General features: G+C 61.1%; 1 protein-coding gene across 3 annotated transcripts; it reads left to right on the forward strand.

Annotated features, from left to right (window-relative positions):
* Positions 1–915: 915 nt before the first annotated feature.
* Positions 916–8328, forward strand: LOC309796479 (melanoma-associated antigen D4). Of its 3 annotated transcripts, none has more exons than XM_082609643.1 (13): positions 916–1003; positions 1933–2173; positions 2420–3250; positions 3638–3844; positions 3950–4013; positions 4242–4321; positions 4712–4803; positions 5443–5522; positions 5607–5649; positions 6066–6128; positions 7122–7236; positions 7508–7938; positions 8130–8328. In XM_082609643.1, the coding sequence occupies exons 2-13, from the start codon at positions 1964–1966 to the stop codon at positions 8137–8139; spliced, it is 2226 nt and encodes a 741-aa protein (XP_082465769.1). In that variant the 5' UTR covers positions 916–1003; positions 1933–1963; the 3' UTR covers positions 8140–8328. The 3 variants fall into 3 exon arrangements, with proteins under 3 accessions (XP_082465769.1, XP_082465770.1, XP_082465768.1); XM_082609644.1 differs by having other exon boundaries at positions 1963–2173; positions 7508–7950; XM_082609642.1 differs by having other exon boundaries at positions 1963–2173.
* The last annotated feature ends 1656 nt before the right edge of the window (positions 8329–9984 follow it).

Here is a 9984-nt window from a genome sequence, read left to right on the forward strand (position 1 = left end):
TGGAATGCAGAGCGTGAGCTTAGGTCTCAGAGAACAGAAAGCTGGCTTGTTGGGACAGATGTTGACAGGGCAGGAGAGGTGGGGTGGATCTGCTGTGCAAACTGAAGAAGGGAGGGTGCCTCAGTCCCCGGGGCCAGTGCTAACGGAACATGGATTTTTGGAGTCAGCGAGACCCCGGCCCAAATTCTGCATTTTCAACTTACTGGCTCTGTGGCCTCGTCTAGTTCGTGCGATGTGTCTGTCTGTGCCTCAGCTTCCTGATCTGTAAAATGGGGATGCTGACATCCACCTCCCAGGGCTGCTGTGAGAGGAAGATAATGCCCAGCACAGCTCAGGCTGTGACACACAAGCTGCATGAAGAGTGGCTGGGGAAGCAGATGCTCCCAGTGTGTCTGGGGGCCCTAGAGATGGATAGTGGAGGGGAACACAAAGGGAACTGGTGTCCTCTCGCCATTTCCATTTCTCTTGCTGCAGTTGCAGACTGGGCTAGAGACCTCTGTGTTGGTGACCTAGGGGTCGCGCTGGGGAAGCAGGGCTCAGTGTATTCCAGACCACACTGGAGGAGCTTAGAGGCAAGGGGGAGGGCAGGGCTGAGAAGCATTGTGCAAAAGTCGGGGGACTGAGGGTATATGATGGATGGGTTGGAACCCCAGTACAGGGTGTGAGTGCCCGCGCCTGCGATCGGGGGCGCGGAGGAGGAGGTGGGGAACGGTGAGGGGAATCTGGCGGGAAGGAGAAAACGCCCCCCACCCCGCCCACCCACTGGCGGAATCGCATGCGCACAGGGGACCTGGTGGGAAAGGCTTTTGTTGGGAAAGCGGGCCGGCTGGAGGGCTCCGCGCATGCGCCGGCTGCCCGGCCGCGCGGCGGGGCGGGGGGGGGGGGGGAGTGCGCGGAGAAAAGGGGCGGGGTGGTCGGAGCTGCTGTGCTGGCAGCAGTAGGCGAGGGCGCGGCTGCGGGGTTCCTGGTGCTGAGGACGGACGCCATTGGAGCCCCAGGGAAGGTAAGGATCCAGCCCCAGACAAGACCGGGGAAGAGCGAGTGGAACGAGGGTACGCTGTGCCCTCCCTGTACCCAATCCCCCGCCCCCGGATCTGAACAAAGCCCAAGCACGCAGAACCTGAACCCCGTTACCCCGCGGTCTAGTTAGGAACCGCCCCCCTCCACCACCGCCAGACGTAGGCTCCCCGATCCGAGCCCTACTTACACCGGAGCCCACCATCCGAACCCCTTTAACAGACCCGTGTGCTCCGTGCTGAGCTTCCTTAGAGCGGAGGCCCCACCTCCACCCCAACCACTCTGAGATCAACCCAGTGGAACTGAACGTTTTGCCCCCTTCCTGGAGTTGCAGTCCTGGCCTCTGAGACCTCCAGCGCTCCAGTTCGAGCCTCACGTAGCCCGAAGACCCCCACCCCATCCACCTTGAGCGCTCCTGTATGAGCCCAACCTAGACCTGAATCAGCTGAATCCCCCCCACCGGCACTTAGAGGGTCCCTGGGATTCATTTTCCCAGAGCTTCCAGCGGTCCCCGTTTGTCTCAGCCCTCTCATGTCATCTCCTCCCCACCGTCCTGGCCCCCGGCTCCAGGCATTAAATTCAGGCGCTTTACTTCTCCCTCTCTCAACGCATCTCCTATGGGACTCTTTGGACCCAAGCCCGCCCGTGCACCCCCTGTTCAAATCCAGCCGCTGGGCCGGGGAGCCTGCCTGTCCTAAACTCCCCTTTCAGTGTAGGGTCTCCTCCGACCTCCTCTATCCTTCTCTTAGGGCTCTGTCTCTGAGGGAATCTACCCCAGCAGCCCTCACTCCCCCACCCACCCCGACCTTATACTGCCTGGTAACCTGATGATTGCAGCCCCCCACTTCCTGAGAGATCCGGCCTCCTGCTGGGTCCCGCCCCCTCCCCCTGAAGAAGGCTCCCCGTCCCTCTCAGGCTGAGCTCTCTTCTCCTTGGGACCCCCAGCATGGCTGAGGGAAGCTACCGCAAAGAATCTGAAGGGTACAACGTTGAAGACATGGACGAGGGTAGTGATGAAGTCGGGGAGGAAGACATGGTTGAAGGCAACGACTATGAAGAATTTGGTGCTTTTGGAGGCTACGGAGCCCTCACCAGCTTTGACATCCGTATCCTCAGAGCCTTTGGGAGCTTGGGTCCAGGCTTTCGCATCTTAGCGGTGAGGCCCCTTGTCGGCCACCTGCTAGCCCTGGGCCTTCCCTCCTGCGACGTCAGGGAGGATGGGAGGAGGGGGTGGGTGAAGGCTGGAGTTGAATGGGGAAGGACTGCCCAGCTTCACCAAACCTTCCCTCTCTTGCTGGGAGAAAGCGGGATTTGGGAGGGTCCGGGGGCTGGTCGGGGGCTGGCCAGCACAGGGCGAGTGTGTACAGCTGTCTGCCTTGCCCCCCCCTCCCTGGTCTTGCAGAATGAGCCCTGGGAACTTGAAAACCCTATGCTGGCCAGGACTCTGCTGGAGGCATTTCGGATGGATCCAGAAACACTTGCCAACGAGCCGGCTGCCCGTGCTGCCAACGTAGCCCGGGCCGCCTCCTCTAACCAAGCTGCTCGGGCCGCTGCTGCTGCTGCCCGTGCCACCTACCATCAGGTGGTCGCTGACCACTCAGTGGCCACAGACCAGGGCTCAGGAGGCGATACCCAGCCCATGACATCCGCTGCCGAGGCTCAGGCAGCCACCCTTGAGACAAGCCTTGCTTCTCCGCACAGCTCCCAGACGCTAGTCAAGAGCGAGATGGCCACCCCAGGGGCTCCAGCAAGGTCCACGCAGCCCCAGACATCCTCCCGGGCCCAGGAGGCTGCTGCCGAGGGCCCTAGTACGGCCTGTGCTTTCTCCCAGGCCCCGCGTGCCAGTGAGATGGATGCCACCCGGCCCAAAACAGCCTTCCTGGGTCAGAACGATGTCTTTGATTTCACCCAGCCGGCAGGTGTCAGTGGCATGGCCTTCCCACGCCCCAAGAGACCTGCCCCGGCCCAAGAGGCTGCCACAGAGGGCCCCAGTGCTGCCTCCGGGGGGCCCCAGGCAGCCTCTGCCGGGGAGGGGGCAGCCACCCGGCCAAAGACGACCAAGTCTGGGAAGGCTCTCGCCAAGACTCGGTGGGTGGAGCCTCAGAATGTTGTGGCAGCAGCTGCTGCCAAGGCCAAGATGGCCACGAGCATCCCTGAGCCTGAGGGTGCAGCTGCCACCTCTCAGCAGAGTGCGGAGCCCTGGGCCAGGATGGGAGGCAAGAGGACAAAGAAGGTGAGACCTCCGTGCTGCCCCCAGCCCCCCTTGCTCCCCTGCTTTCTGTGCCCTCGCCTCTCCCTGCCTCCTCCTCTCCCTCCCCACATCCCCTCCCCTCCCCTCACGTCCCCTCCCCTCTCCTTCCCTCCCCTCTGCTCTCAGCTTGTGCATGTTTCTCCAAGACAGGTTCACTAGCATGTTTTTACTCCACGTAGTCCCTACCCTCGGGCCCGGAGGGAGAAGCAGGTTGGCTCAGTGCCTGGCACTTAGTAAGCACTCGGCACGTGTCATCCGTTGTTCCTACTGCCCTTATCTCCAAGTACGTGCTCTGGTTAAGATGTGTGCCAGGTGCTTTTGCACGGGCAGCCTGGTAGCCCTGAGTCTCTCCTCTGTCTAATGGTACAGTCCAAGCACCTGGATGACGAATATGAGAGCAGCGAGGAGGAGAGAGAGCCTCCTGCGGTCCCCCCGACCTGGAGGGCATCGCAGCCCCCACTGACGACTGTGCGGCCTCAGATGGCCCCTCGGCCCCCCATGGCCCTGAGGTCCCAGGTACCCTCAAGGCACGTACTGTGCTTGCCACCCCGCAATGTGACCCTTCTGCAAGAGAGGGTAAGAAGCCTGCCCTTCCCCCATCTCGCTCCTCCCCTCCCTTGCGGGGCTGTTCTTTGAGGTCGCCCACGCCTTGGTCTCCCCGTGTGCTCCCTCCTTCTCCAGGCAAATAAGTTGGTGAAATATCTGATGATTAAAGACTACAAGAAGATCCCCATCAAGCGCTCAGGTGGGCAACCTGTGCCCCCTCCCTGAGCTCTGCCCTTCCCCCCACCCACAACCCTGCCCTGTGGGCCTCCCATCAGGTGCCCCCACACACACATCAGGCCTGGCTGATGGCTGCATTTGCACGGTGTGGGGTCCTGAGCGTGCTCCCTTCAGCAGGGCTGACAGAAAGGCTGCAGCTCTGTGGCCCCTGCTCAGCCTCGGTGCTTTGCCCACCCCTCCCCTCCTGCAGACATGCTGAAGGATGTCATCCGAGAATACGACGAACATTTCCCCGAGATCATTGAACGAGCGACGTACACTCTGGAAAAGGTGGGTGCGGGGCCGGGGGCAGCTCTGTGGAGCAGGGCCCGCAGGGAACCCTTGCCCCCTGCATCCCCTCGAGGCCCAAGGGCAGGACTACGTGCTCTGGAAGGAAGCCCTCCCCGGCCTCTCCACCTGGGAGCTTCCTCTGCCTGCCTCCTTCCCTCCTTCTTGCGCTTCGTGCTCTCTGAGTGTCTGTGGTCTCCTGAGGTGGATCCCATTGTCTCAGCCAGCGTCAGTGCTCCCACAGGGCACTTCCTCTGCGGCCCCTCTTCTTCCTCCTCCCCCAGGGCTTGGGGCTCCCCGCCGAGGACAAGTTCTAACGGGGAATTGAGTGACTGCCTGCAGGACACCCAGCATGGATGTTTGATCTCACATTCTGTTTTCTCCCCCATGTAGAAGTTTGGGATCCACCTGAAGGAAATCGACAAGGAAGAACACCTCTACATTCTTGTCTGCACACGGGATTCGTCAGCCCGCCTCCTGGGAAAGTGAGAGAGCACGGGAGGGTGGTGGCCTTCCTTGGTGGTGCCTCCCTGCTCCTCTCAGAGAAACGGGAAAGTGGGGTTGGGGGGCCTAGCGCGGCTCCCACCCAGGGTTAGCAGTGCTGAGCAGTTAAGGGCTGGCAGGGCCAGTAGCCTGGGCCGAGGATTTGCTGCTCTCCGGGTTTCGCCTCTGCCCACCCTTCCCCACCCCCATCTTCCTAGGAAAGCAAGCTCCTTGGTTGCCTCTCCCTGCTAAGGTCCTGGCCAGGGCTTGGCAGAGTGGGCCTCGGGAGGGGGACGGGGTGTGGGGGTGCTCTCCAGTGGACTTGTGCTCCCGACGCAATGCGCAAAGGCCAGGGAAGGTCTGGATGTGCCTCTGGACACAGGGTTGCCCACCGTTTGCTCCCTGCCTAACCCCATCCTCGGCAGAGCCCTGGGAGGAGGTGTTAGCATCCCCATTTGATGGATGAAGGGAGTCAGTCTCAGGCCGAGGAATGAATTGTCTGGACCAGGTAGCGCAAGCCATACAGAGTGGGAGGAAGTGCCCTGTAGCCCAGCAATCTGGGAGAGGCTAGTTGAGTGAGCCGGCTGTGGTCCCCCCGGGCAAATGGCTGCTGGACAGGCTCCCTCTTTCTACACCTTCAGGACCAAGGACACTCCCAGGCTGAGTCTCCTCTTGGTGATCCTGGGCGTCATCTTCATGAACGGCAACCGTGCCAGCGAGGGTGAGTGGCTGGGCCTGCAGCTGGGGGGTTGCCCGCCGTCTCACCTCCGTGTGCTAAACTCTTGTACCTCATCTCCCCTCGCAGCTGTCCTCTGGGAGGCACTACGCAAGATGGGACTGCGCCCCGGGTATGATTGGGGTCTCTCGGCTCCCACTCCTCAGTGTGTCTGTCCTTGGGCACAAGAGGCCCCGGGATTGCAGTGGCCTAGTGGTCTCTGCGGGGCGTGGCGTCCTGGACTAGGTAGAGCGCAAAGGGTCCCACCAGGGTGCGTGGGGAAACGGTCCTGAACTCTGAGCACCCCCTCTGCTCCGTGTGCCTTCCCTGTTCCCAGATGAGAACTAAGAGAAACCATCGGACCTGGGGGCTCCGTCAAACCCCTCCCTGGGGCATCGCTGACAAGTGGCCGTCTGGCCTCTGCTGCCGGCCCAGGCGTCCATGGGGACACCCCACAGGCTGGGAAGCTCTCAGTCCTGCTGGGAGTGCTCTGGCCCAGCCCGGGCACTGCCACTGTCTCTAGTCATGCGTTCCTTTCCTTGCACTCAGGGTGAGGCACCCATTCCTGGGCGATCTGAGGAAACTCATTACAGAGGACTTTGTGAAGCAGAAGTGAGTATCGACTGAGTTCACTTTGCCTCCCACTCAGGCCTTCCTCGTGTGCTGCTCTGGCTGAGGAAGCCATTCCCCAGCCCATGTCTTAACACCAGAGGGATGGGTGTCTGGTGTGAGTGTGGGGTGGGGGGGAATGTGAGTGTTGGGGGGAGGGCAATTCCAGGGAGGCTTGGGGAAAGGGAGCACATGCTGACTGCGAGCACCGGGTTGGGTGGAACAGCCCACATCTCGTTCAGCACCTGCCCTCTTGGCAGTGTCCCCGGCTTTACATCTCAGGAGCCTGGGGCTCAGAGAGTGGAAGCCTGACATGGCCCAGGCTGAGATAAGGCCCATTTGGGCCTGGAGCCCAGCCCCGCCGACCTTCTAGCCCAGGCCCACCCCATCCTCGGTGCTTGGAGATCTCGTGTGCCCTCACACAGGCCCATATGCATGTTCACCACCAACCCCCCCCGCCCCCCACACCACACACACACACACACACACACACACACACACAGAGATGGTCGAGAGTATGCATGGAGTCCACTGCTCTTGGTTGACTGTTTCTTCCCGTACAGTCATTTTCTGGGGTGGACTGTCCCAGGGTTCAGCCAGGCCATGGACAAGCCCCATGGTGGGGTGTGCTCAGAGCAGGGGGCCTGAAGAAATGGCTCCTCTGTTTACAGCACACGCAACAGGAACCTGGGTTATTGTGACAAAGGGCACAAAACTCGTGGCCTTCCTATGAACAAATACCCTACACGTGCCCCCTGCACCTCCATATGCCTGCTGGGCAGGACCAGTGGCCTAAGGGTGTGAGCACCTCAGTTTTGGAGGCGGAAACCCCTGGGAGTGAGTGTGGGAGAGAGGCAAGGGCTGCGGGGCCAGGGCAGGCCTCCTGCGGCAGCCAGGCTGCAGCCTCGGGGCTGGGAAGGGGCCACCTGGGAGCCACTGGTGCAGCAACAGGTCTGCCTGGCTGGAAGCAGAAGTTTATTTTCCTCTCTCACGCAGGTACCTGGAATACAAGAAGATCCCCAATAGCAGCCCACCTGAGTATGAGTTCCTCTGGGGCCTGCGCGCCCGCCACGAGACCAGCAAGATGAGGGTGCTGAGATTCATCGCCCAGGTAAGGCAGAGCCTGTGTTCTGGCTGGAGTTTCCCATACCTCGTTGGTTCGCTGAGGCCCAGAAAGGTTCCTAGGTCACTGACACAAGTTCACAGACGTAGTGAGTGGGTGGGGCGAAATCCCAGGTCTGGCGCAGAATAATGGGAGCCCAATTCCAGTCGTGTGGGTTTCTATCATGATTTTGCCAAGCGCTCAGGAGGGCGTATGGCAGGAAGCAGGTGCTGAGCGAGGTGGGGTAGCTGTTCCCACGGCTGCTGTTCTTCCGCCGCAGTATCAGAACCGAGACCCCCGGGAATGGAGGGCTCATTTCTTGGAGGCTGTGGATGATGCTTTCAAGACGATGGATGTGGATATGGCTGAGGAACATGCCAGGGCCCAGATGAGGGCCCAGATGAACATCGGGGAGGAAGCTCTGATTGGCCGGTGGAGCTGGGACGACATACAGGTCGAGCTCCTGACCTGGGATGAGGACGGAGATTTTGGCGACGCCTGGTCCAGGATCCCCTTCGCTTTCTGGGCCAGATACCATCAGTACATTCTGAACAGCAACCGTGCCGACAGGAGAGGCACCTGGAGGGCTGGCGTCAGCACTGGCACCAATGGTGCGGCCAGCACCAGCGTGCTCGATGGCCCCAGCACCAGCTCCACCATCCGGACCAGAAACGCCGCCAGAACCAGTGCCAGCTTCTTCTCCTGGATTCAGTAAGATTGGAGGTCATTAGACGAGACTCTGAAGGATGGGGTGTGGAGGGAGTGGGAGGAGCCAGGGGAAGGCCTGGGGTGTCGTGGGGGAACGAGGAGAGCCTGACGGGACACTCAGTTGGTCCTTCCTGCCCCTCACGGTTCACCTGTACTGACCCTTGTGTTCTGGCCTTTGTGTCTCCCGGTTCCAGGCAGCGCTGAGGAGCTGCAGCCGTCCCCTGCCGAGCCAGAGTGCCTCCTCTGCCGCCTCCCCGACAGGGCACTCTAGGCAGCCGCTCCCCGGCCGTGGAAGACGGCATGACGCGCTCTCTGCCCTTCCTGCTTCCCTGTGTGCTTTTTGTCGTGCTGTCGTGTTTGGGGTATCAGTGTTGCATTAAAGTTGCAAAATCAGTCGGACGTCTTCTCCTTTTCCTGGGCAGGTGAGGCTCTGAGTGGCCGGTGGTCAGGCCCTCTGGGACAGGCGGGGGCCGCCTCTCCCTAAAAGGCAGGCGGGTGTGGCTGGGTCAGGCACTGGGAGGCGCGGAGATGCCAGCTGCGTGTGGAGGCCAAGAGTTTCCAGGGGTTCCGGTCCATACGGTTTCATGATTTCCTACACTGTGTGGCCCCGGTTAAATGCCAGTGGGGGTCCTCAGGAGAAGGGGTGGGGTGGAGGGCCGTGAGCTGGTGCCACCTTCCCTCCCACCAAGGGACGGGATCCACAGACATCCCCTAGGACCCACCTGCGCCGCACCTCTGGAGGCGCTGCCCTGGAATCCTTCCCTCATCATCCACACCATTTCAGGACCTCCTCCCTCAGACCGAGTCTTAAGGACAATGAGGTAGGCCTCACAGTGACACTCTCACCCCTCCAGCAGGTAGAAGGAAGAGCCATTACTGCCCCGAGAGCCGATTCAGTGAAAGAAAGCTGTAGGCAGACCTGGACAGCCCATTGCCAGTGACAGTGACCCGAGGCCCTTTGGGAGGCTCCGGGGCTCTTCTCCATGGAAGCAGGGCTCTCCCGGCGAGGCCAAGGCCAGCCTAGGTCTCTGTGTCTTCAAAGGCTGCGTGATCCCTGCGGGGTCGGAGGCTAGAACTTTCATTCCCCAGGTGCACGACAGTGAGGGCAGAGACACTTTGGAACCCTGGGAAGGACTCCGTAGCAGGAAGGGGCCGTCTGGGGCTATTCTGGGTCCCCCAGTGATGTCCACAGCTTGGAGGACAAGGCTCCAGGTTAAGAGGAAGGAGAGAGTAGTGTAAGGACCCAAGCCCACCCCACCCCCCCACCCCCCGCTTGCCTCTTTGCCCCAAGAAGTGGTCTCGCTCCCTCAGCCAGACCCGGATCGTGACCCAGACCTAGCTACATCATTTGCCAGAGCCAGTGGAAGACAAACTCCGGTCACGTGGCTCAAAATGTATTAACGATTGCAAGAGAGCAGCAGCAGAGCACTGAACCCCTAGTGCAGACCTGCTGAGGCACGGTCAGGGCCGCAACCCAGGAAGCAGGCTCTGTATGGACCCTCCTCCCCTAAAGACAGGCTTCACACGGGTTTCTGCCTTATTTGTTGCTGCTTTGATTTCTGCCTCCCTGGCTGCGGGCTTGATGCCTGGCCTTGTGGACACTCTGTGATTCCAACAGAGATTCAGGCCCCTTCCAGGTGCAGGCTTCCCGGTTGACGGCCCAGGATTTGGGAACCCAGCCCTGGCATGATGAATGACACTGGAACGTTTCTGGCTCCCTTGCCCTGGGACCTCCCAGGACCCTGCTGTGCACGCAGTAGGCACCTGCCTTGTCATGGACAACGGTGGGGTACTCACTCACCACAAGCTACAGGGATGAGCTGGAGCACTGTGTGCAGGGGGCACCTGAGATAAGGCAGCTCCTCTAGAAAGGAGGAGAGAGCAGCTCTCAGAGACAGGGCACTGGGGAAGGCACCACCTCCCCGGGCCTCCAGGCTTGCAACCCTCTCCCCTTCCACCCTCTTCCCCATGGTTGTCTTCACCTGGGCCCTGCTCCCCAGCACTCTGCAGGGAGCAGTGCTGAGAGCAGGGTGGGGAGGGAGGAAGGAG

Source organism: Mesoplodon mirus, assembly GCF_964341445.2.
Source record: "Mesoplodon mirus genome assembly, chromosome: X".
Taxonomy (NCBI): Eukaryota; Metazoa; Chordata; class Mammalia; order Artiodactyla; family Ziphiidae; genus Mesoplodon; species Mesoplodon mirus.

What these genes read in the sequence shown, in the direction of transcription:
- LOC309796479 (XM_082609643.1), top strand. Translation starts at nt 1,964, where the DNA reads ATGGCTGAGGGAAGCTACCGCAAAGAATCTGAAGGGTACAACGTTGAA. An exon ending in TCAGCCCGCCTCCTGGGAAA is followed by an intron (nt 4,804 to 5,442) that starts GTGAGAGAGCAC and finishes CTACACCTTCAG; the next exon opens with GACCAAGGACACTCCCAGGC. An exon ending in AAGATGGGACTGCGCCCCGG is followed by an intron (nt 5,650 to 6,065) that starts GTATGATTGGGG and finishes CCTTGCACTCAG; the next exon opens with GGTGAGGCACCCATTCCTGG.